General features: G+C 41.1%; 1 protein-coding gene and 1 long non-coding RNA gene across 3 annotated transcripts in view; one reads left to right on the forward strand and one right to left on the reverse strand.

The window, feature by feature from the left end:
* LOC311519486 overlaps nt 1–27,396 on the forward strand; it is a 54,343-nt gene that overhangs the window by 6,240 nt on the left and 20,707 nt on the right. The window lies entirely within an intron of this gene.
* The window catches only part of MGAT4D (MGAT4 family member D), a 113,597-nt gene continuing 93,038 nt past the window's right edge, over nt 6,838–27,396 (reverse strand). Inside the window, exons 9-15 of one of the 2 annotated variants that reach the window (XM_084626015.1) lie at nt 24,211–24,341; nt 16,892–16,999; nt 13,497–13,690; nt 9,158–9,236; nt 8,960–9,041; nt 7,665–7,777; nt 6,838–6,986 (exon numbers count right to left, since the gene is read on the reverse strand). In XM_084626015.1, coding sequence (XP_084482141.1) covers nt 6,966–6,986; nt 7,665–7,777; nt 8,960–9,041; nt 9,158–9,236; nt 13,497–13,690; nt 16,892–16,999; nt 24,211–24,341 — 728 coding nt within the window. In that variant the 3' untranslated portion in view covers nt 6,838–6,965. The remainder of the gene's footprint in view (nt 6,987–7,664; nt 7,778–8,959; nt 9,042–9,157; nt 9,237–13,496; nt 13,691–16,891; nt 17,000–24,210; nt 24,342–27,396) is intronic. The other variant, XM_084626016.1, reaches the window with a different exon arrangement.

Raw genomic sequence — 27,396 nt, forward strand, 5'->3', positions numbered from 1 at the left:
TGTGATTTGTATCTCCTGCAGCTCACAACACAGCCTCAAGTTTACTGTTACTGTGAAAACAACCTTTTAGGTATCAGAAAATTTAGAGTATGAAACTCGGTTCTCAATTACCCTTAATGAAAATCCAGAGTAACTCCAATGATCCAGTTAGTTTGGCTTTACACCAGGGTGATTAGGGCTCTGATTCTGCAATAAGTTTTGTACAGACAGACCTCTCTGGCCACACACAGCTCACTGCGGGAGGGGTTTGAAACAAAGTTTGGCCCACAATAGTCACTATTTATAAGCAAAAAGAAAAGGAGGACTTGTGGCACCTTAGAGACTAACCAATTTATTAGAGCATAAGCTTTCGTGAGCTACAGCTTACTTCCTCAGATGCATATCGTGGAAACTGCAGCAGGCTTTATATATACACAGAGAATATGAAACAATACCTATTCCCACCCCACTGTCCTGCTGGTAATAGCTTATCTAAAGTGATTTCCAGCACAAATCCAGGTTTTCTCACCCTCCACCCCCCCACACAAATTCACTCTCCTGCTGGTGATAGCCCATCCAAAGTGACAACTCTTTACACAATGTGCATGACAATCAAGCTGGGCTATTTCCTGCATAAATCCAGGACGTGCACGGGCTGAAATTGTGGAAAAGCAGCATCACTTGCCCCATAACCTCAGCCATGCGGAACGCAATGCCATCCACAGCCTCAGAAACAACTCTGACATCATAATCAAAAAGGCTGACAAAGGAGGTGCTGTTGTCGTCATGAATAGGTCGGAATATGAACAAGAGGCTGCTCGGCAGCTCTCCAACACGAGTTTCTACAAGCCATTACCCTCTGATCCCACTGAGAGTTACCAAAAGCAACTACAGCATTTGCTCAAGAAACTTCCTGAAAAAGCACAAGATCAAATCCGCACAGACACACCCCTGGAACCCCGACCTGGGATATTCTATCTACTACCCAAGATCCATAAACCTGGAAATCCTGGGCGCCCCATCATCTCAGGCATTGGCACCCTGACAGCAGGATTGTCTGGCTATGTAGACTCCCTCCTCAGGCCCTATGCTACCAGCACTCCCAGCTACCTTCGAGACACCACTGACTTCCTGAGGAAACTACAATCCATCGGTGATCTTCCTGATAACACCATCCTGGCCACTATGGATGTAGAAGCCCTCTACACCAACATTCCACACAAAGATGGACTACAAGCCGTCAAGAACACTATCCCCGATAATGTCACGGCTAACCTGGTGGCTGAACTTTGTGACTTTGTCCTTACCCATAACTACTTCACATTTGGGGACAATGTATACCTTCAGATCAGCGGCACTGCTATGGGTACCCGCATGGCCCCACAGTATGCCAACATTTTTATGGCTGATTTAGAACAACGCTTCCTCAGCTCTCGTCCCCTAAAGCCCCTACTCTACTTGCGCTATATTGATGGCATCTTCATCATCTGGACCCATGGAAAAGAAGCCCTTGAGGAATTCCACCATGATTTCAACAATTTCCATCCCACCACCAACCTCAGCCTGGTCCAGTCCACACAAGAGATCCACTTCCTGGACACTACAGTGCTAATAAACAATGGTCACATAAACACCACCCTATACCGGAAACCTACTGACCGCTATTCCTACCTGCATGCCTCCAGCTTTCACCCTGACCACACCACACGATCCATCGTCTACAGCCAAGCTCTGCGATACAACCGCATTTGCTCCAACCCCTCAGACAGAGACAAACACCTACAAGATCTCTGTCAAGCTTTCTTACAACTACAATACCCACCTGCAGAAGTAAAGAAACAGATTGATAGAGCCAGAAGAGTTCCCAGAAGTTACCTACTACAGGACAGGCCTAACAAAGAAAATAACAGAACGCCACTAGCCGTCACCTTCAGCCCCCAACTAAAACCCCTCCAACGCATTATTAAGGATCTACAACCTATCCTAAAGGATGACCCAACACTCTCACAAATCTTGGGAGACAGGCCAGTCCTTGCCTACAGACAGCCCCGCAACCTGAAGCAAATACTCACCAACAACCACATACCACACAACAGAACCACTAACCCAGGAACTTATCCTTGCAACAAAGCCCGTTGCCAACTGTGCCCACATATCTATTCAGGGGACACCATCACAGGGCCTAATAACATCAGCCACGCTATCAGAGGCTCATTCACCTGCACATCCACCAATGTGATATATGCCATCATGTGCCAGCAATGCCCCTCTGCCATGTACATTGGTCAAACTGGACAGTCTCTACGTAAAAGAATAAATGGACACAAATCAGATGTCAAGAATTGTAACATTCATAAACCAGTCGGAGAACACTTCAATCTCTCTGGTCACGCGATCACAGACATGAAGGTCGCTATCTTAAAACAAAAAAACTTCAAATCCAGACTCCAGCGAGAAACTGCTGAATTGGAATTCATTTGCAAATTGGATACTATTAATTTAGGCTTAAATAGAGACTGGGAGTGGCTAAGTCATTATGCAAGGTAGCCCGTTTCCTCTTGTTTTTTCCTACCCCCCCCCCCAGATGTTCTGGTTTAACTTGGATTTTAACTTGAAGAGTGGTCAGTTTGGATGAGCTATTACCAGCAGGAGAGTGAGTTTGTGTGTGTATGGGGGTGGGGGGGATGTGAGAACCTGGATTTATGCAGGAAATAGCCCAGCTTGATTGTCATGCACATTGTGTAAAGAGTTGTCACTTTGGATGGGCTATCACCAGCAGGAGAGTGAATTTGTGTGGGGGGGTGGAGGGTGAGAAAACCTGGATTTGTGCTGGAAATCACTTTAGATAAGCTATTACCAGCAGGACAGTGGGGTGGGAATAGGTATTGTTTCATATTCTCTGTGTATATATAAAGCCTGCTGCAGTTTCCACGATATGCATCTGAGGAAGTGAGCTGTAGCTCACGAAAGCTTATGCTCTAATAAATTGGTTAGTCTCTAAGGTGCCACAAGTCCTCCTTTTCTTTTTGCGAATACAGACTAACACGGCTGCTACTCTGAAACCTATTTATAAGCAATACTTACACTACTTTAATATTTATAATGTGCCTATACTCCTCAAAGTGAATGGTTAAGGCTCCCAGATATCACAATGATGGGGGAACATATAAGAACATAAGTAAGCAGATTAGACTAGATAGAAGGTTGACTGCATGGAAGGAAAAATTTCTACAGCAGTGCAGCTAGTTAACCCTGAAGAATTCAGGTTGATCAAAGCATTGTGAACTTTCTGACATTTTACTTCAAAGTTTAAGGGCAGTTTATTTGAAGGGAAAAAAAAGAGGGTTCTTTTAAGTAGCAAAAGAGTTATACTAGCTTAAAGTACAAGGCACTATCATTCTAGGTCTATTTTCAGTAGTTTACAGCTTACCTAAATATTTTCTTAGACCATGCCACTCCCCGCACCAAGTTCAGGGGGGCATTTAACGTGGCAACAGAGTGTTTAGCACCTTGCAGGAGGCACTCAGCACCTTGTTGGATCAGGCACTTAATTGACAAAAGGTTCTGGGAGGCCATGCTTCTCCCACTTTATCAGTTCTTCCCTTTATTTCAATGGGAGGAGGAGCAGACCGCAATATAACAATGTGATTCACACGATAGAAACTGCAGTCAATTAAAAACTCAGGTTTAGCATTGCAGGATTCTGACAGAAAACCTGAAGATGTACATAACGATCCTGGGACCCAGTGTCATTTTAACAGAGAATACTGTCCCAAAAACTGCAGTGCACTTTAGAACTAAACACCCATTTTTTCATGGTCTGTGTGTATAAAAACATCCTCACTGCATTTTCCACTTTAATTATGCATCCGATGAAGTGAGCTGTAGCTCACGAAAGCTTATGCTCAAATAAATTGGTTAGTCTTTAAGGTGCCACAAGTACTCCTTTTCTTTTTGCAAAGACAAACTAACACGGCTGCTACTCTGAAACCTGTCAGAAAATAAGCTTGGTTTAAACATTTTCACATTGACTGGGGTTTCTAAAGGTCAGTGAACAGAAAAATGAAAAGTTTGGGCCTCAATCACATGCTTGTGTCTTTCTGGAATGCAGGTACCCCATATGGAAGTGTGTGTTTTCCTTGGAGATGCTACAGTGTTTCAGGTGAAGAAGGGTGTGAATTCTGTGCAGCTTGAACTTCTGTAACACTGAGTGAACTATCCTAGTTCCATTACCTTTGAGGCCTTCTGAAGGCTGCAACATTTGGCTCATTAAATGTTTTTAATGAGAATGGTAGTATGCTGTACCATACTGTATTTTGTACAGTATATACCTACATCTTCATTGCCTAAACAGAAGATTTTTTTAACCTATATTAATCTCACTTCTTTTAATCATACTTCACTTATTAGACACAGATGAGTTCCCCTCACAGTTTCCTCTGCATCTTCCCACTAAGCAGAGTGGTTTGTTGCACCATAGAATGGGGAGCAGGTGTAGTCTGCAGACTCTGCAGATCACAAGGCTCCACAGTGAGGGCCCAGTCTTGCAAACATGCATGTAAATCCCTGATTATATATGCAACTAAAATTTCTCATGTGTGTCCATATTTGCAAGATTGGAACCTCACTGGAAATTTCCTAAAAAGGGATGAGGAAGAGGCAGACGTATGGACCCACCCCATCTTATATTACTGCCTGGGTGCGCCAGGTGATCAAGCAGCAATGTCCTAAGGAATAGCATAGCAAGAGCACATACTCCTTGCAAGCTGGGAACAATCCTTCCCCCTTAGGTATACAGTTCTGTACTGCTCCCTGCTTAGGGTTAAATGACACAAATGTAAATCTCAGAATGTTATTTACTTAATAGCATACATTATCAACAATACTCTACTATTAAAACAAGATTTTTTTTAAAAAGACCATGAACTGCTGATCTGTTTCAAACAATGTAAAGAAAGTGGATTTTAAATGAAATTATCTTGCTCTAAATGTATTATTATTTTTGTTTAGAAACATGTGGGCCCACAGTGATGTCAGTGGAGTTACACTGCTGCAAAACTGGTGTAAAGTAGTTATTTTTTGGTAGTATGTGCAATGACTGTGTGAGAGACACACAGTATGCACACTTCGTGCTAAAGAGGTATGTGTATGAAGTCTGACACTAACACCAGACCTGACTGTGTATTATGGATTCCTTATTATATTCATTTTAAATGGAGCTTCTCCTGTTTATATTTTTAATTTAAAATTTATACTAAGTTGTGCCTCTTTGTGACTAGGATTTAAGTACCAGCACATACAATTCAGGAAATAATTTATTATTTACAATTAATTCAGTGTACAATTTTACAGTGTAGTATATATTTCACTGAAGAAAAACTGTTTAAGATTATTATTATTTAAATGATAACTTAAAGGGGCTTTCTATTTAATAGGTACTAAACATACCCCATCCTAAAAGGGCTTCAAGGCTGAAATATTCTGGTTAAACTTGGATTTAAACTTGGAGAGTGGTCAGTTTGGATGAGCTATTGCCAGCAGGAGAGTGAGTTTGTGTGTGTGTGTTCCCCTGGGGGGGGGGGGTGAGAGCCTGGATTTGTGCTGGAAATGGCCCACCTTGATTACCATGCACGTTGTAGGAAGAGTGGTCGCTTTGGATAAGCTATTACCAGCAGGAGAGTGAGTTTGTGTGTGTGGTTTTTGGAGGGGGGTGAGGGGGTGAGAGAACCTGGATTTGTGCAGGAAATGGCCCACCTTGATTATCATACATATTGTGAAGAGAGTGGTCACTTTGGATTACCAGCAGGAGAGTGAGTTTGGGGGGGGAGGGTGAGAAAACCTGGATTTGTGCTGGAAATGGCCCAACTTGATTACCATGCACATTGTAGGGAGAGTGGTCGCTTTGGATAAGCTATTACCAGCAGGAGAGTGAGTTTGTGTGTGTGGTTTTTGGAGGGGGGTGAGGGGGTGAGAGAACCTGGATTTGTGCAGGAAATGGCCCACCTTGATTATCATACATATTGTGAAGAGAGTGGTCACTTTGGATTACCAGCAGGAGAGTGAGTTTGGGGGGGGAGGGTGAGAAAACCTGGATTTGTGCTGGAAATGGCCCAACTTGATGATCACTTTAGATAAGCTATTACCAGCAGGAGAGTGGGGTGGGAGGAGGTATTGTTTCATGGTCTCTGTGTATATATAATGTCTTCTGCAGTTTCCACAGTATGCATCCGATGAAGTGAGCTGTAGCTCACGAAAGCTCATGCTCAAATAAATTGGTTAGTCTCTAAGGTGCCCCAAGTACTCCTTTTCTTTTTGCGAAGACAGACTAACACGGCTGTTACTCTGAAACCTAGTTAACAGAAAGCACCCTCAAATCATCATAAAACTTCAGTGTGCTCTCCATATTGATAAACTGTCCCTAGTCAGGATGGATTATCCTATATTATATTATATTGTATTATAGCAAAATATTGATTGGTTTCCCACTCTGTTCCACTTCTCCTCCAAAATGCTCTGTCAATATATTTCAAAGGAATTTTAAAAGTGTTGTTTTTTTTTCTCCCGAATGTCCCTATTTCTGGTGGGACTGAATTTGGAATAAGGACTTTAATGTTATGTTCCCTGTGGGAGGTCTTATAACATCTTGTCTTTGACAATGACTATTTTGTTTTAATTTTACAGTAGTGTAGTGCTCACTCCCTGTGATATGTCTATGTATTCAAATTAATAAAGCATTTATGTTTCTAAAAGGTCTACCAGGAACATTTTATATATTTGTTTTTTAAATATTCAAGCCCTTCAAAGAAAATTTGAGGTCCCTCTGCCCACTTTTTAATACACAGTATTAAGTGGTAGTAGTAATAGTACACAAGGGTTTATTTTTTTTCCCAGCAGACCATTTGTTGCTACCACTAGGTGGCCTGGTTTTCAAAGCAAGCCTTAAGAAAAGACACATCAAAAATGTGATTTTCTGCAGTTTTGTATTTTCAGGAAGTCTTGATCAATATCTGGAAAAAAAGAGGAGGAGGAGGGAATAAAATATATAATAAATTTACAAAAATCATATCAAATGTTAGAATAAAATTTATTTATTTTCCCCTTTCGGATACAGTGATGGATTTCCTCCACATTTTTTCAGTGAAATCCTTTGAGATTTCCACCCCCCACCCAATGAGATGTGGCTATTGAGTCTATAAACAGTCAGACACAAGCAGTTTTAAAATTACACTATTGTCTGAAGATGTTTGCCTACTCTTGCTACAAATAACACCTGAGATTGCTACTACTGGAAGAGAAGCTAGAAAAGAATAAAAGTAAACAAACTAGTCATGGAGAAAATTGTGTCCATCATGGTTCAAATGTTACTAGCCTTACTTATTCCAACTAGTATTTACAGATAGGCTTCTTTTCATTGAAGTAAAGATGATTACTTGGGTAAGTGATACTCAACATAGGCAAGGTTGGAGAATCGGTCCCTTTGTCCACTTCAGTACTTCTTGTGCAGTTTCATTTTTTCCCTGTATTGTTATTTTCCCCTGTCTGCATAGGGCTTTCACAATTTTTTTTTCAAAAATTAGGAAAAGGGGATTGTAAAGCCATAAATATTGGCAGGTGGACTCGGGCAGGAACGGGAGCTGAAACTGCTTTTAACAATAGACCTATTAATATGCTTCCCATATGCTTACCTCACTCAGTAATGCCCACACAGGAGAATCAGAATGGATAGATAAACGAATAGCCTGTATTTTTCCTACTGATGGACTGATGATGCCTTCTGCTATTCCATTATCAAATGTACCTATGTATAAACAAAACCAGTCAGCACTAATATGAGCTATAATGAAATGTATTTTTCTAGTGGACTTAGCGCAGACAGTTTTAATGTCAATAATAAATGTTACCTAAAGCCCAGATTCACAAAAGTTAGGCACCTAAGCCTGAGATTTAGACACCAAGTCCCATTTTTAGGGGCCACTGTTAGCCTCAAAACCTGCACTTAGCTTCTGCCTAATCCTGTAGGTGCCTAAACTCACCCTGAACCTAAATTTTTGCAGTAATTGTTCCCTAGGTGACTATGTTTCTGCCTCTGGGCATGAGCACTGTTGCCTCTAAGTGCCTGCACACCAATCTCCTGCTAAGCCCCAGAGAGATCCTCAGACCAGGGGAAGGTAGGTGGGTGGACACCTATCTTGCCTGCAGGGCCCAATCCATATGTGTGCTCAAAGCCCACTTAATTCCACACACAGAGTCCAGAGGAGGAAGACCTCCCTTCTCATTTTTAGCCCGGTGGTTAGGGTACTCACCTGGGAGGTGGCAGATCCCTGTTCACATCCTTTCTTCTCATCAGGCTGAGGAGGGACTTGAATCAGGGAATCTCACACATCCCAGTACCCTTACCATTGGGATAAAGATTACAAGGATCATCCTCCCTCTCATGGCTGTTTTGTGTGAAGTTTGGCAGCCTCTGAACATTATTGAAATCATTCTTTTGGTGTTCTATGAGTTTGTGATGTTGACAGTACATCAGCATATTACTAATAGAAAATACTGTTTAATAGATTTGTATCATGTTAAGATGTAGAAGATCTCTTTAAAAATAGCATATTCTGATGAAACATTCACTTTTGTTGCTGGCTGAACCACCAGTTAATGATGTCAAAATCAATTAGCTCAAGCTGCAAAACTCAAGTCACAGTCAGTTATCCTACTGAAGAGCTTGAAATGATTGGGCTTTTTCTTTATCTTAAAACCTTCACTATCCCCTTTACTAAAGTCTGTTTTCATTACTCTGCCATATTGAATTCTAAGTAACCAAACCACATACTGCAACCTGCAGAAGTTCAAAATGTATTCTTTGATTACTTTGAGATACTGAGTTTCTTATAGAACTAAAAGAGCTTTCAAGTGTATAGGTTTTTTTTAATAGTATGTACACACAAGCAAATTGTTTTAGTCTTTGAAATGATAATAAGTAGTTTACCTATCTTTAAATATCCATCTTTGGTTGTTTGGTCGTTAACTTTGCCTCCATTGCCTACTGCATCGTTTAATAATTCTGTTTCCTGTAACAAAACAAAAGAGTAAAAGTCCCAACCAGGTTTTATAAAATATATTTTTTCCAAACTTCATTCATAAAATGAGTAGTATTGTGTATTGCATTGGGAAATGAGACACTTACAGCAGCAGGCCAAACTTCTACAGTAGTGTTAAACAGTTTATCACCAGGGTGTTCCATGTTTCCACTTCTAAAGAGGTACCTGCCAATGAGAACTAGATGATTTCTGTATATTTTTGTATTGTAGAAAATTCTAGGTGAATAGTTCTCAAGAATCATTTCTGAAGTAAAACTTTAGATACATGTTCTCTATTGCAAATAGCACATCAGTGAAGCCAGAGACAGATGTTAGCATTTGCAGCCAGTTGGCCAAACTGTACTAAAACCTTTACATTTCAAACAATATCTCCCCAAAAGACAACCTGTTCTGGAAACAGTGATAGGGGAAAGCAACAACCATGCTGAATTGTCACTAACCTTTCTCCCTTTCAGTGCTCAAATCCCAATCAACCTAACCCATTCCAAGCTTCACCAGTCCTTACACACAGACCCCAGTGATCCCATATCATTCCAAAGCCTACCTGAGGCCTGCAGCACCCATGCAGGCAGCTGCATAAGGATCATACCCAAGTCTTGCTACAAGAATGTGGACCTCCTTGTGAATCCAGCATTCTTAGGTACAGAAAGTGGGCTGTCTCCTAATTCTTGTGAAACTTCCTTGATGACAGGGTGTCCAACTAGCACCTCTTATTGTGGGACCTATGTGCCAATGGCAGCCCTCAATTATTCATGGAGGTCTACTGATAAATTCAAGTGTTTCTAAGAAGCTCCAATATTGGCCAATGAGTGACAGTATTGCCAACTTCAAGCATTCAAAAATCATGAGTTAGGCCCCAAAAATACTCATGAGATTTTAAAAAATATTTTTTGGATTCTTTTCATTTGCCTTCAGGCCTTGGAGCCTCTTTAGATTTCATGCTTATAATCCTTTCTTTGCAACCATTCAGGCTCATATACGTTTTTTTTTTTAAATGAAACCTGAGATTCTCACTTTCACATGAATCCAGGAGCTGACGCACTAAGAAAAACTCCAAATATAAGGTTCACAATAAAAATCTCAACATTTAGCAGCACTAGAGTAGTGGGGCAATGTTGTGTAGAAGCCACCTTCTTCCTTTTTAGACCCCACATTGGGAAAATGGAAGATATGGACTATTTAAGTTTATTAACATGTAAGCTATTGAATTATGAACATTGTGAGTCACAGCAGTTTCTATTTATGCTGCAATATATAATATTGTTATGATGGGGTCACCTGCTGGGGATATTACACATGATCTTGTAAATTCTTTTTCTGAGTGTGTAAGCAGTGTAAAATCTTTGAATAAATGTTTGGATTGTTGTAGTGTTTTGTGATGCTGCAAAGCAGTTTCCTCCCTGCCATATTCTCTCTAACCTGAGTCTATTCTTGAGGCAGAGGTACTCCCTAGGAGTCGGGCATTGGTGTTTTGGTGAAGATCCCTGAAAGATGAGATGGGCAAACAGTATTCAGGCTGCCTTCAAGTATGGTATATATAGTGCAAAATACCAAAGCTGCACTAAGAAAATATCCAGATCTGTCACCCATGTTACCGATTTCTCATCCAGTAAGGAACTGACCCACAAGACACCAAAGGGGCAACAGTATTTTTTCATTACATTAATGTGTTGTAAAATACATTTTACAAATTTAGTGGTATAAATGATTTCATGTACATTATTTGTGATGGAGAATGCATTTCACAATGTATTTTTGCAGACTGTGTCTTTCTGGGAAGTCAAGAGAGAAAACATTTATTTGTCAGACGACAGGATGGACATATGCAAAATAATTAATAATATATAGAACGAAAATTAGGAACTTCCATTTACCCCTTCTGATAATACACGAACAAGAGAATATTTAAATATGTTGTCTTTCAATTTAGTTAAGCATGATAGAATAATTTTTCACGTAACACACAGTCAACCAATGGAGCTCACTGTCAAAAGATATCAAGACCAAGAACTTACTAGGATTAGAAAAATTTAACATGTCTATGGATAATGAGAACATCCACAATTACATTAGACAAATTAAAAAGTTTAGGTGTATAAATCCTCTTGTTTTAGGACATAAGCCAACTACTAATTTAAGGGGCTAGGAAAAATTTCTCTCTGTAAATAGGTTATTCCATAGTTGTTTGCTATGGGTTTTCTTGCACTTTCCTCTAAAGATGTATCTGGAAGTGGCCACACTCAGGAACAGCATATTGGATTAGAGGGACTGCTGGTCTGATCTGCTATGACAATTCCTGTTTCATCATTGAAAGGGCAGGACTGCAGCTCTGCTAATTAAGCATTTCAACAAGGATCTAATTTATGTGGGGACCCACTCTTAGGGCATGTCTCTAGGATCTCCTGAATCTTTGGAAGTTCATTTCCTAATATCTGCAGAGGAAGAACTTCCCACCTGCACATGGGAGACACGCAGAACAGGAGCACCTGTCCTGGCCCTACCGCAGAGTTTGAAAAATCCCTTGCCCACTGCTCTGTTCTCCAACCAACACCACCCCAGACCAATTAAAAAATGGCGCAAGCTGCCAAAGGTGACTAGTAGGATGGTATAAGTTAAAAGAAGTCCTTGTCCAATTTTAGTTCATATTCACACCACTGCAAGCATTCCTAACATGGCAACACAGGAAAGCCCCGCCAATGCACCCCAGTGGTGGGAGAAACTATGCTCTTAGACCAAACTGCATTTCACCACTAAAACTCTGTCTTAAAAGTTATAAAATTTGTATTTTAAGAAATTTAAATATGTGGTATATATTGGAAATTCATAACCATATATTATTTTAAAATAGGAGTATATAGCATAAAATATATTAGAAATGTTTACAAGCCAGACAAAATACAAGAAGCTTGATTCTGATCTCACAATAATGTTATGTTGTTGCAGCTACATTTAATTCAATGATTTACACCACTGAAAATTCAGAAGCAGACACAAGGTCCTTGCCCAGGCTCTCACCTCCCTCCTCTAAGTCCTTCCCTAAAACATTTCTTCCTTAAGGCATATGAACTCTAGCCTTCCTCACAAAGAAGTATAAACTAAATCATAGAAGGAAAGCAACAAAGCAACAAAAATTAACACAAAAACTTTAGAACTGCCAAGATGTGTTGTAGTAGTAGGATTTTATATTTGTATTTTGTATAATTTAGAATAAAAGATAAAGAATAATCATGTAGCATGCATTAAATATATTGATGTATGATTTGACCATATCCTGCCAGCCACCCTTTCTGAAAGCAGAAAGGAATGGCCTAATGGGCCATTGGTAAAGATGCATTAGCAAGAATCTTGTGTCTGAAGCTGATTTCAAGGCAGTAACAGACCTTTAGGGTCACCACTTTGTTGTAGGTTTAGCATTTTGAAATAAGTAAAAGAATGCAATGATTGTTTTCTCCTGCATTGCAGTTTGATGTTCCTGTTCAAATGCTTTGCATAAATCAATCCTCTTTTGTGTGTGAATGAGGAATGTGTGTGTTAAAAGACAAGTGTGAAGGCCATCACCGGACCAGATGTTCTAGGGAGGAATCGAGGACGGATATAAAGGCACCAGGAGATTGCAACATGCCCCTATTGAGATGTCATAGGAGGGCAAATTGACGACTCTAAAAGATGTGGCAGGCACCCATCAATGGGGACAAAATAACTGATCAAAACCAGCATGGGGTAACTCCCTAAAAGGCTAATAAAAAATAAGAACAATCTAAAAAAACAAGCATTCATCAAACAGCAATTGATTACAGCATGACAGTGCAAAACTCATTGGTCCCAATGAAGGAAGATCACTATGTAAACGGGGTTCTTTGCCATGAAACTTTGGATTCGTCCTGACAAGACTTCCCCGGAGCATCGTGTCGTGACTGACAAAACCCAGCTCCTCTCTACCTGGCATCAACCTAGCTGGCCAATAGATTGATCCAGACTCTGGACTGGTAACTATAACATCGACTGGCAGGAGGGAGGGAGGGAGAGAGAGAGTGTGTGTGTGTGTGTGATTAAATGGATATGCTAATTGTTGTATCGCCAATAAACACGGCGTATTGCCTTTTCCCCTGAAAAAAATCCCATGTGCTTCTTATAAGCATAATAGTGTCACCACGCAATCAGTTGTTTTTCACTGTTTTCACTATAGGGTTTACACTTATTTTTGTTTCTTTGTTAACTATTTAATTTTCATTCCTGTGAGAAGTCTAGAATTCATAAGCTTTTAAGGAAGAAGTGTATTTCAGGGAAAGTGTTAAAAAAGAGGAAAGGGGCATAGCAGACTTATTTAAGTTGGCAGTTTGTGAATACTCGAGCAATAGAGAATTGGTAATCTTGACAGGATTCAAAACTGGGTATAAGTATCCTACCATATCATTTAGTACTTACCCTTCTGCTTTCAATGGCTGTAAAAAAGTGAATAAGATATAATCTCCAGCCACTGGAGAAAAAGCCCAAAAACAGTCCATTCCTTCATAAGCCTTTTCCAAAGTATAATGCTGGAATATTCTTAGGCTGGTAGTCACTTTTGCAGGGGGGTTAACATGTGCTTTATGTAGCATGTTTTTGCCAAAATCTTTATCCTGGTAGACACAAAGAGAAACAATATCACATATAAAGACTCACAATTCAGTGTTCAAATATCTTGGATCACAGAGGGCTGTTATAGAAAATGAAGAGTTATTATCTGAACTATTTTCATATAAAATGATACATTTAGGTTTTAAATATTGCATCCCATATTTATGGGAGCTCCTTCAGTGAAACCACTAAAACTCAACAATATGTTGTGTAACTATAAACTTTATCGATCATTTCCTAAATGATGTAGAAGCTTTTCCAATGGGCAGGCTGTTCCATAATTTCCCATTATGCCTTCTTCTGTAACATCTGGTATAGGCCACGGTCAGAGACAAGTGGACTACACAAACCATTGGTCTGATCCAATATGGTGATTTTTATGTAATCATACAGCACTGACTGAAGTCTTGAAGTCTTGTACTTAAGTGCTCTTATATGGTGAGAACAACTGCTTTATTGGAGGAGGTATGCCACAGGCAATACAGACCTGTGATGCTTTACTAATAGGGGGGAGCGTATAAGGAAAGCCCAGTATCTAAAGGAGGAAAGGCTACCAGAAGGAATCTCTCCATTTCCTCAGGAATCTCAGGAGAATCTTTGTGGGTAGACTAGAAATCAAGCCCTATGCTAGTTTGTATTATTTACATTGTTTATGTAGCCATTCCAGAGTCTCTTGAGACAGTATTTGCATATGACTACTGTGGATTTGAGATGACCTAGACGTAATAAAGGAGGCCTCCCTGAGAAGGTGTTTTTTCCCCAGTTTAAGTAGAGGAGCCTCTGATTGTTTGTAGTAGGACACTGTAATTGAAAAACCCACTCTTGACCTCATGTGTCTCTCCAAATACCACCTCATCTCCCTTTCATCTCTAAGATCATTAAATGCATTGTATACAATTGCTGTCAGGAGTTCCTCTTCCCAAATTCCACCCTAGACCCTCTCCATTTCAGCTTCCACCCCTTGCACTCCTCTGAAACAGGTCTCACTAAAGTCTCTTATGACCTCTTCCTAGCCAAAGCGCAGGACCAGTACTCCATCCTCACTATCCTTGACCTTTCAGCTGCCTTCAACACAACTGACCATGCTCCTCTTGAAATATTGTCTTCCCTTTGCTTTTGTGACTCTGTCCTCTCCTTCTTCTCCTACCTCTCTAATCACTCCTTGTGTCCTTCGGAAGACCTGCTTCGTTCCCTCCTCCAACTTTCTGTTGGGGCTCCAGAGGGGGTCCTTGGTACCCTTATCTTCTCCCTTTACACCTTATCACTACGTAATCTCATCTGCGAACACAAATTCAACTGCCATCTCTACGCTGATGACTCTCAGATCTACCTCTCTACTCCAGACCCATCTCCTCCTGTCCAAACTAAAATCTCAGCTTGTCTCACTGACATCTCCTCATGGGTGTCTAGACATCAGCTCAAGTTCAACATGGCTAAAACAGAAACTCTTTTCTCTCCCCTCCCCATCTCCTGCCAAGCCGACCACTCTACCTCCTTTCTCGATCATTGTGGACAACACCACCAATCCGCCACCCAGTCCGGTAAGCTGGGAGTTATCTTTGACTTGGACTTTTGTCTAGGTCATCAGATACAGGCTACATCTAAATCTTGCAGATTCTTTCAGTATAAGATCTTTAAGATACTTTTCTTCTTATCCATCCACAGAGTGAAAATTCTCACTAGGCTCTCATCTCACATCTTGATTACTGTAACATTCTTCCCTTGGCAGATGCCGCACTCATATCCATTCAAAATGCTACTATAATGATCATTTTCCTAGCCTGCCACGTTGACCACATCACCCTTATCTTTGAATCCCTCCACTATATTTTACGTGATAAAAGGGGAGACAAACTACATTGGTGGGATATGTAAGGGTTAAGTAAAGACCTGGGTAACTGCTAGCATGGTAATAGGAGTAGGCGCGGGCACACACTGTCTCTTTGCTTGATAAAGTTGCTACCCTTTTCCCTTCCCTTCTGCTTGTTAAGGATTGATAAGCATTGCAGCTGCATAAGGAATGTGGGGATCTAAAGGATACTTTCTGTGTAAAGCAGTGTTATCTCCCGCTCCCTTCAAGCTTGGGGTCATGGCCCCTTCCGCCCTTCCCTGAAAACTGCTGATTAAGGGAATTTGTGGCTGCATTTATTGCAAAGAAATGTGTCTTCAAAGTAAAAATGTCAGTAGAATATGCTTAATGCTGTAAACAGTAAACAGGGGCGGGGAAATTATATTCAGTATATAGCTATTAATATTAATTGTGTAGGCATACATATTACTCTAAGGGTTTTGGGGGTGTTGTAGTAAATGCAGGTATTTACATACTAACTTAGATAAAAAGAGTGTGTTGTAATTAATTCAGTGTTTACTTGACAATTGGGTCGAGGGGAACAAGTACAGCAATAAAGAAGCCCGTCTATTCAATCTGCCTCTGGGTCCTCCTGCTCTATCTAACATATATGTCTTCACTTTCAATGCCTTTCATGGTCAGTCCCTACCTATCATCTTCCATTAACTATTGAGACGTTGACTCCAGCCTCTGCTCAGCTCCTGAGGCCAAGCTCCATTGCCTACTTGTTAAAGTTTCAAACAAAGACTTTTGTGCTTTCTACCATGCCACCCCTCACAGTTAGGAGGTGGGCCTCAAACATCTGCAAAGCTACCTCATTATCCTCCTTCACATCCCTCCTCAAAACTTTCCTTTGCCATGATGCCTACAAAAAATTTACAACAGTTAGCATGCTGGTGTCCTCAGACCACGGCTTATCCTGTTGACCAATGTTGTCTCATTGTTTCCTTATACTTCCCCATTTGTCTGTATCCTTCTGTTGTCTCTTGTTTTATATTTAGATTGTGAGCACTTTGGGGCAGAAACTGTCTTTTTGGTGTGTCTGTCCATTGCCTAGTACAATGGGCCCTGATCCATCCAGAGGGATCCTGGGCACTATGATGGTACTACTACTAATTAATTGGAGGCCCAGACTCAGGGAAGATATCCTAATATGTCCTGTGAGTGTATTTCCCCCACTCAGTTCAGATTACAAATTAATATGGTCCTCTCATCTCTCTCCTCCATTAATCTGCACTTCTGGTACATGACATTTATCACCAAATACACAATGTTTTTCGGTTCAAAAAGCAAACAAGTCAGAATTCACACAAATAATTTAGAAATATAGTGGAAAAATTTTTAAGAGTCTTACTTTTAAATTCTGTATTTTTCCAACCAAAGATGAATGAATTCCCACGTGCTGAAAAAGAGATGGCTTAGAACGGATACGTAAATAGGCCTTTTGCTGTTCACAATGTTTCTGGAAAGGAAATAAAAAGGGTCATGTGTATGAATTTTTTCCCCCTCAACAACAAAGGGATCCGTCCTACCATCAGTAATTCAATTTCATTACATAGCTATAGGCTTTGTCCTGCAATCCATATTCACAAAAGTAATCCTTTGGTGAGTATCCCAATGACTTCAGTGAGACTCCTTAAGAACCATTCACATAAGGCAGAATTGGAACTCTTCACTTAAGCCTCTATTCTCTCTGAACGTTTGAATGTTATTAGATTTTGTTTGGGGTTTTTTTGGTCAAAGAAATAACAATAGGAGAAATCAACTAAAGACCACTTTCCTATCTATATTTCTATCTAAAGTGTGGAGGAATGTAATCCTAGCACAAGTTTAGTTGTATTTTATTGCAGGTTCTGTCTGAAAAAATTCAGTTTGCTTTTTGAGCTCATCATATCACTTTTACCAAACAGCTCTGACCATAATCTGCATTGACCATCTTGTTGTAGATCCTGGTCATTTTTCCACTCCTGGCTCTTTCTGTTGTGTTTGATACAGGCAATTGTTACAACATTATGCTGGATCATCCTGAAAATGACGTGGAGCTCTCAAGCACTGGGTTTAAATCTTAGTGTTCTAATTTAGGTATAACTTCGGACAATTAAGTGACAAACTGGGAAATGCAAGTAACTGCCGTTCAGTAAGAATTTCTGCAATGTCTTGTTCCATCCGTGTGTTTTCTCAGATATGAGAATATTCCCCTAAAACTGATTTGTGCTCTGGATGTAAACAGCAGTGCAGTTTGATACACTAAATAAAGTAGGCCATAATGATAAATATAAGGAAGCCTCATGACCTAAATAGAATAAAGCACAAGACTACAGGCAGAAGCCCTGGGTTCTACTCTCAGCTCATCACTGAATCACTGTGCAACCCTGGTAAGTCACTTAACCTCCCTGTACCCCAGCTTCCACATCTTTAAAATGGGCATGATAATATTTAACCAACCTTGTAAAGTGTTTTGAGCGCTATAGATTAAAAGGTGTTATGTAAGTTCTATCAGAACTAGTTAAAGTGAAAAGGGATGGAAAAGCTGCATCTAACTAGCTCAAATGCAAAATCTCAGATGGGATTTATGGCTCTTACCGAAGTACTAATTAGATACACAAAGATAGCTGAGAGCATATAAATAGAAAAAAGTGTTTTTATATTTGTGGCTAAAACAGATGTTCAGTAAAACAATGCTAGGAAAGGGGAGTGAATGCAAATCAGTGCACTGGCAGCTGTTTCTTTAGAAAAGGGTGCTACACTTTTGAAACAAAAAGATACAATTGTGACACGTTATTGTCCCTGCTGGTGGAATCAATGTGTAGCTATACCATATTTTACCATAGTCACAGTGACTACAAAATACTACACCTTGGTCCCCAGTAAGTCCCTTTTTGTGCCACTGCAGCAATGCAAAAGGGACTTAACCACCTTAAAGCAACTTAGGAGGGTATTGCAATCATAGAGGAATCCTCAGTAGGCCTAGGGTCCCAGCCTAGGGTGTGTTGTGTGCAAAGGTAGAGCATGATACACTATAGCAGGGGTTCTCAACCTTTTTCTTTCAGAGCCCTCCTCCCGCCCCACAACATGCTATTAAAATCCAGGGCCAGAGGGTGGGGGGGGGGGAGGACTTGGGGCTCTGACCACCAGGTGGGGTGGGGCCTTTGGGCACAGGCATAATTTGACTTCTATTTGGGGCAGGGGACAGGGCCTGGCTGGACTCAGGCCAGCTCCACATGCTAGGGACCAGGGAGGGAATGCCACCTCCACCACGGGCCACACCTCAGCAGGCCACCCAGCCTGTCTGGGTTGTGGGGACAGGGGTGCAACCAAAAATTATAACTCAAAGAGGAGGGCTCATCTTAAAAAGTTTGAAAACACTCAGAATGCAGGCAGGGGATAGCTAGGAGCTATATGCAAGCAGAGGGTAGTTCAGGATGGAGGCAGGGAGGTAGCTAGAAGCTGTGTGTTTTAGCCCCATGGGGGACACCGGGACTCCAGGCTTCAGCTCCTGACATCAGCCCCGTGGGGGGCACTGGGGCTTGAGGCTTCAGCCATGGGGCCTTGCACCCCCAGCCCCAAATGGCTCACAGACCTCCAGGGGGCGATAGACTCCCGGTTGAGGACCAGTGCATTATAGGAATGGTGAGTCTACTCTAACTTGTACTGAAGTTCAATTAAGATCCTTGCAATCCTCAGGATCCAGGGGAGAAAATGGGAGACAACCAACACATTTGTTCCAATCACACTGTGTATGTAACCTTAATTTATATATGCCTCAGTGACATTTAAATATCAATTTGATTAGATAACCAATTTACCTGATAGGTTTCAGAGTAACAGCCATGTTAGTCTGTATTCGCAAAAAGAAAAGGAGTACTTGTGGCACCTCAGAGACTAACCAATTTATTTGAGCATAAGCTTTTGTGAGCTACAGCTCACTTTGTCGGATGCATACTGTGGAAAGTGTAGATCTTTTTATACACACAAAGCATGAAAAAATACCTCCCCCCACCCCACTCTCCTGCTGGTAATAGCTTATCTAAAGTGACCACTCTCCTTACAATGTGTATGATAATCAAGGTGGGCCATTTCCAGCACAAATCCAGGGTTTAACAAGAACGTCTGAGGGGTGGGAGGTGGGAAAAAACAAGGGGAAATAGGTTACCTTGCATAATGACTTAGCCACTCCCAGTCTCTATTGAAGCCTAAGTTAATTGTATCCAATTTGCAAATGAATTCCAATTCAACAGTTTCTCGCTGGAGTCTGGATTTGAAGTTTTTTTGTTGTAATGTCGCAACTTTCATGTCTGTAATCGCGTGACCAGAGAGATTGAAGTGTTCTCCGACTGGTTTATGAATGTTATAATTCTTGACATCTGATTTGTGTCCATTTATTCTTTTACGTAGAGACTGTCCAGTTTGACCAATGTACATGGCAGAGGGGCATTGCTGGCACATGATGGCATATATCACATTGGTGGATGTGCAGGTGAACGAGCCTCTGATAGTGTAGCTGATGTTACTAGGCCCTGTGATGGTGTCCCCTGAATATATATGTGGGCGCAGTTGGCAACGGGCTTTGTTGCAAGGATAGGTTCCTGGGTTAGTGGTTCTGTTGTGTGGTATGTGGTTGTTGGTGAGTATTTGCTTCAGGTTGGGGGGCTGTCTGTAGGCAAGGACTGGCCTGTCTCTCTCACAAATCTTGGGAGACAGGCCAGTCCTTGCCTACAGACAGCCCCCCAACCTGAAGCAAATATCAGCTACACTATCAGAGGCTCGTTCACCTGCACATCCACCAATGTGATATATGCCATCATGTGCCAGCAATGCCCCTCTGCCATGTACATTGGTCAAACTGGACAGTCTCTACGTAAAAGAATAAATGGACACAAATCAGATGTCAAGAATTATAACATTCATAAACCAGTCGGAGAACACTTCAATCTCTCTGGTCACGCGATTACAGACATGAAAGTTGCGACATTACAACAAAAAAACTTCAAATCCAGACTCCAGCGAGAAACTGTTGAATTGGAATTCATTTGCAAATTGGATACAATTAACCTAGGCTTGAATAGAGACTGGGAGTGGCTAAGTCATTATGCAAGGTAACCTATTTCCCCTTGTTTTTTCCTAACTTCCCCCCCCCCCCCCAGAAGTTCTTGCTAAACCCTGGATTTGTGCTGGAAATGGCCCACCTTGATTATCATACACATTGTAAGGAGAGTGGTCACTTTAGATAAGCTATTACCAGCAGGAGAGTGGGGTGGGGGGAGGTATTTTTCATGCTTTGTGTGTATATAAAAAGATCTTCTACACTTTCCACAGTATGCATCCGATGAAGTGAGCTGTAGCTCACGAAAGCTTATGCTCAAATAAATTGGTTAGTCGCTAAGGTGCCACAAGTACTCCTTTTCTTTTTGCAATTTACCTGCGATGTTTTTCTGGAGGACTGCAGAGTGATTTGAGGTTTTGGGCTGTTTTTTGTTGTTGTTCTTGTTTTTAAATGTTAGCTCCCATTAGTCTCCCTCCACTCCAGTGAGTGTACTTATTGCTATCCTTACACTGAGGGTATGTCATCTGTGATGAGCCAGGCTTTGTGTCATCTCCTCAGTGTAGGGTGACCAGATGTCCCGATTTTATAGGGACAGTCCCAATTTTTGGATCTTTTTCTTATATAGGCTCCTATTACTCCTCACCCCCTGTCCCGATTTTTCACATTTGCTGTCTGGGCACCCTACCTCAGTGCAACGTGCATCCTTTCTGTTGCTATGATGCTTTTGGCACCTACTTTATCAACAAATTTTATGTTGCTGTAGCCAGCTCTCTCCTTCCCATAATAACCTGAGTTATAATGGTAAGAGGAAAATTCACACCATGACACTCCATTCCCTGCTCCATCTGTCTAGAAGATTCAGAAGTATACACACACCCACCCACCCACCCCTTTAGATAATTCTACTTGTGGGTGGGAATTTGGAGAGCTACCGACTCATCCTCAAAGGACCTGAACTTCCATAAAATTATATGAACCTTTCCATTCACTTTTAAAGGTAGATTTGAATAAGTTCCTGAAGTGCCCATGGACCTGATGGCTGAACCCATTCACCAACATTTAGTGAAAATATATGGTTGCTTCTACAATGGCTCCCAAACACACTGCTAGGGATAGAAACATGTACTTAACCTATTGCCAGATGACTAAACATACCAACCAGAGGTGGATAGGCTGGGGCAACACACTAGTAAGAATTCCAGTTGCTTGGAAAGGGAAAGTTACTTTCATGGAGTTACTTTCATGGTCCTTCCCTTAACCCTGGTTGAAGGCTCCATCTTTCATATCAGCTTATGAGCTGCTGCTGGGGGAAAAGGCAGTCTGTCCTACTGTAGCCCTCCTCCTGCTCTTGTTTGTGGCATACTTGTAAATAGCTGCCTCTGCTGCTGCTCATTCCACTTGTAACAGCAGCATGCAATTGACTTGACTTGACAGTGTCCCTGCAAGGCACAGAATTTTGATTAGCAGATGTGAAACTCACTAGAAACTTGTGGTCATCACTCTACTTTTGCCAACTTGAAGCAAACACAGAAGCAGAGACACATGCTATTTTATCTTCCTGGTTTATGTATGATTCACAGACTTACGGGCTACCAACTTTTTTTTTTTAAATGAAAACTAAGGGCTCAGTCCTTAGGAGCTGAGCTCAGCACATCTGAGGAATATGGAGGGGGAAGAGGTGACATTATAACATCTTTCCATCACCCCTTGTTGGTGCATCAGACGCAGATTGGGGCCACTTCAGGCCTTGGATAAATTAGAGCTCCAGGGTTGCCAGCCCAGGATGACTGGAGTAAAATCCTGGTTCCTCCTATGCTTAAGTGGGGAGTGTGAAACGCCATGCTGGGGGAATCCTCAGCTGCCTCCTTAAGGCAGTTTTAAGTCCTCTTTATACTGATGGAGCTTAAAACAAGCCACCTTCTGCCATCCCCAAAGCTCATCTTCCCTACAGCGTGTCATCATAATGAGTCTTTTTCAGCCCACTTGCTCAACTCTCTTCACTCACCCATTTACACATCCCATATCTTTCTCACGTGGAGTCATTTTCCACCCATACCAACAAAAAATAATACACATGCAAAACACTTAAAAAAACCACAAAGAGTGAGAACTGTCATTATCCTATTCTCAAGTAAAACCATGTGCGCTCTAAAAACTAGGGTGGAGGGAAACCTCTTGTTGCCCCCCTGTAGCGTAGTCAGCAGTCCTCTTCAGGAGAGCTTAACCTAGCCCAGGATCTAAGAAGACCATGACTGGTGACAAAAGGCACCACAGGCTGTGTAAGTGTGGGAGTTAGAGAACACTCAAGCACCATCTAAACAAGTGAAAAGGAGTGTAAAAATAGAACTATTTTAAAGAATCACACAGTTAAAATGCTATTGGAAACATTTGGAACTCTAGAAATGGCACCTTCTCCAATATTACCTGGAACTGTTTATTTCAGTTTCAGTTAAAACAAGTACATTAGGTTGGTTTTGCTCCAAACACTTTCCTGCATTATTTGCAAACATATACTACAGCCTTTTCCTAACTCATAAAACCAGACAGTGAAACAGACTAGAAACAAACCAGTCTTCTACTTCTAAACAGAGGGAAATATAAAAGGTAAATAGCATGAAGAGTTTCAAACAAATTAGATTTTAAAACTGGTGGTTTTAATAAACTAAGGTGTTGATTAGTAATGCATAAATTTTATCTTAAGTATCCTAGCAGTCTGAAAATACTATGAAATCAAATGCTAAGTCTCAATACAATATGCTACATAAGGCGCTAATTCTGCAATTGACTACACAGGCAAACTCCTGAACCCATAAGAAGCCCCATTAAAATCAGTGGAGCTTCATGTAAATGCAAAGTCTGCCCACACAAGCCATCTATAGTACTAGAACCTAAATTCTTATTTTTCCTCATTAGGTTTCTTAGAAGGAACATTTTAATAGTTTGATGTTTACTTTTAATCTTTGTTCTTGCCATTTTAATTCCCATGTCGCCATACCATATATTAAGTAGCAAGCATTGCTTTTACTGGTTAACAATATAGTTGTCAGGTTTCAGAGTAACAGCCGTGTTAGTCTGTATTCGCAAAAAGAAAAGGAGTACTTGTGGCACCTTAGAGACTAACCAATTTATTTGAGCATGAGCTTTCGTGAGCTACAGCTCACTTCATCGGATGCATACCGTGGAAACTGCAGAAGACATTATATACACACAGAGACCATGAAACAATACATCCTCCCACCCCACTGTCCTGCTGGTAATAGCTTATCTAAAGTGATCATCAAGTTAGGCCATTTCCAGCACAAATCCAGGTTTTCTCACCCTCCGCCCCCCCCGCCCCCCCAAACTCACTCTCCTGCTGGTAATAGCCCATCCAAATATAGTTGTGTATGCTTACTTCATTACGGAATGAAATCAAACAAACTATTAACACAAGATGTCCAAGCTAGTAGTTCAGTTAAATTATACTTTGAATCACATTACAGTACAATCCCCAACAACTGTTTACAAATTCCAAACTGCATAAATGTGTTTTAGGGATTTTTACTTTTCTGTTTTTGAAACTGAATCATGTATTAACTGTGATTTATAATATAATTTATTTTGTAGTCATAAAATATGGAAATACTTACTGGATCCTTTTCTGGATTGCATACTTTAACCCAGAGAAAGTGGTCTAGAAGCCAGTCTATGGGCTTATCTTTGTAGAACATTAAAAAGAATTCTACTATGAGTGGTAAATCTTTAGTCCTAAACAACTTTCCTGAAAACAAAATAAAAGAAATCACACATTTCAGTCATATTTAGTCCTGTTGCATATCACTACAGCCCATGTTTTCTTCCTGCATCCAAACACATAGGGTAGAACCCAGACCTTACTGAACTTAACAGAAGTTTTACCATTAGAATCACAGAACCATAGGACCACAAGGGTCATGTAGTTTAATCCCCCTGCCAAGATGCAGAATTTGTTGTGATTAAACCATCCAAGACAGATGGCTATCCAGCCTCCTTTTGAAACCTATCCAGCCTCCAGTGAAGGAGCTTCCACGATTTTCCTCAATATGTTTGTTGGAACCTCCCATGGTGGGGGAACCTCACATCAGTGGGGTCAGGCTTTCACACATAAATTGTGTCTAAACAAGGAAAGAGCATGATTTAAACAAAAACAAAACAAAACAATTAATCTCCTGTTTACTAATCCCATATGAAACATCTGTTAGCACGTACTGTAGATGCAGTTAAACACCTTTAAAATTGTGTTAACTTTTGGAGTCGATGCTAGATGGGAATACAACGCTTGCAGGATTAGGCCTGATCTACATGTTCCAGCCTTATCTTTGCTGGCAGTGTTGGATCATATTAAAGAAGTTCTGTATTAAAATCACAAATGAGTTTGATTCCCCATAGTTCAAATTCCAGGGTATTACTAATTAAGAGGTCTCTTGGTTTTTGGTACTGTCTCTCCCTCTATGTGTGAAACTTGCAAGCTGCTAATTGTGTTAGTACATTCTAAGACAGAGTCTGTTCTCAAAGCAATTCAGAGAGAGAGAGAGACTCAAAGCAATACTCTAACAACAGAAACAGCACCCAGAGACTCCCCACCCTTTTGTTCTATTAACAATTGTGATTAAAATAGAGATAGAGGATGTATGTGGATGGATGCTTGGTGTGGGTAATAACTGAATGATCAGGGAGGTGCCAGCCTAAGAATCCAGTGTCCATCGGCTGAAGAAGGCGTCAAGTGGAAATAACCAGAGGACCCTTGGAGGGCAGACTGGAATCCACCCAACAGCCTCAAGAATGGGAGAACCAAAGAACAAGATAACATCTTGGAGCCGTCAGGAATGTGCTATCTGCTGATTGATTCAGCAACAGCATGATGAAGCAATTCCCATAGACTGGCATAGGAAGAAATTCCTATAAAAATAGACTCTAAAAAGTGAGAACTTTGGGGTCTGATTCTGCAAACCAACTTCCAGGAGCATCAGATGAGCATCTGACAAGGCCCTGCTCCCTCCTCATGTCCAGGCCACCTGGCCAGTGGCTTGGCATGAGCAACTCTAAGGCTGGTAACTATGATAACAACCTTGCAGAACCTGTGTGTGGGTGTGTGTGTGTGAGAGAGAATGAATGTGTGAATAAATATGAGATTGAATGGAATGTTATAACTATAACTAATTGCTTACTATGATTCTTTCTGTATTCACAATAAATGTGGTATTTTGCCTTTTTCCCTTTAATAAAATCCTGCTGGTTTTTAATTTATTGGTATAACAGCAGCGGCATGTGGTGTATGTGTAGCTACAATCCACAGGGAAAAGCAGGCTGCATCCACACTGCTGTGTGTAGCTGCATGCCACAGTAAAAGGCTCTGGGGCAGCAGGGAAAGACTCCAGCAGCTCCCCAATGCTGGAACCATTACCTACTGCAGGTTGCTGCTGGAGCCTCTCCTGGTCAGGGAAAGGCTCTGGCAATGGAAGGAACCTGCTTGGGAATGTATTAAACAGTGTAGAGTACATACCCTGAGGTTCAGGCATGTCTTAACTCTCTTCACCTAAGCAGTGCCTCACCATCTGTGCTGCTATCTATATCCATGCTAGGGGAGTGTACAGTGTATGTTGCTATCAGATAGTCATAGCCAAAGTTGAACCAGTTTAGCTAAAGGTGTAATCTTAAATGGATTTAGTTAAACTGGTCCAACTGTGTGTGTGGAGACTCATCTCAGTTTAACCCACAACACCTTCACTCCCAGCCCCAGCCAATGTCTCATTTCCCTGCTTTGCAGAATAGCTGAAGGCTGCTAAATGGAACAGGGAAGCATCCTGCATAGACATTTCCCTCCTATATGGCCCAACCATAGATTTGTCTACAAGTTTGCTTCCTCTGCACAACATTCAGGAGCAGGATGCAGTTCAATATGTTTGTTGAAACAAAATCCGTTTTGAATTACCCATTGTTCGTATTTCTAGACTGTTAAACTTGAGAATGTTGTTTGCTCATAATATGTATATTTTGTGATTACTCACCATGTTGTCAGATAGTTCAGTTATACTAACAGTTATTAAAGCAAAACAAACAACTCCTAATTTATGATGACTTAGCTGATTTAATGCACAAACTCAAGGGGCACTAACAACCAATGGGCCAAGTTTTACCTTTGGATGAGTATGCATAGGTCCCACTGACAATGAGTCAAAGTCCACTGACTTGAAATCAATTGGAGCGAAAGGCAGAATACGGCTCATTGACATTTTGGCAATCTAACCCACTTAAAATTACTTCTAGAGCATCATTCTGGTTGTGCCATAACAAGGATACACAGCTTCTAAAAATTTTATGAAAAATTTAACATAGATTTGCAAAGGGGCTGCATTTTATTTTTAATCTTGAATTTTTAGGAATTGCTATGTGATCATCAACTGACATATAGAAACCTTTGCATGTTGAAGTATACATGTGTAAAAGGGGAACGCTCACCACCAGTGCTGCAAAGGGGTCAGGCAGGAGTGCACCAGGTGGTCACATCTTTTTATTATAGTTATGTCCTTCAGCTTCCCCAAAGGCTTTTGTCTTAATATGGGGACTTTGGGGATTTGGGCCCTTGAACAGTCAGGGTCTTCCCCAGATGGACTCTCTGTCAAGATAAAGCCTTTTGTTGATCTCCTGGTTTTTGGGAATGGGTTAGGTATCTAGGCCCACCCTCTCCACCAAGCTCTGATTCAGGGCTCGATGATGGGCAGCTATGTTCTGCACCTTGGGGTGCTATGCAGCTGCACCCCCACCACCCCTGGGACCACTTCCTACCCACGTTTCCC

The sequence above is a fragment of the Lepidochelys olivacea genome, assembly GCF_965140295.1.
Source record: "Lepidochelys olivacea isolate rLepOli2 genome assembly, chromosome: 4".
Lineage (NCBI taxonomy): Eukaryota > Metazoa > Chordata > Testudines > Cheloniidae > Lepidochelys > Lepidochelys olivacea.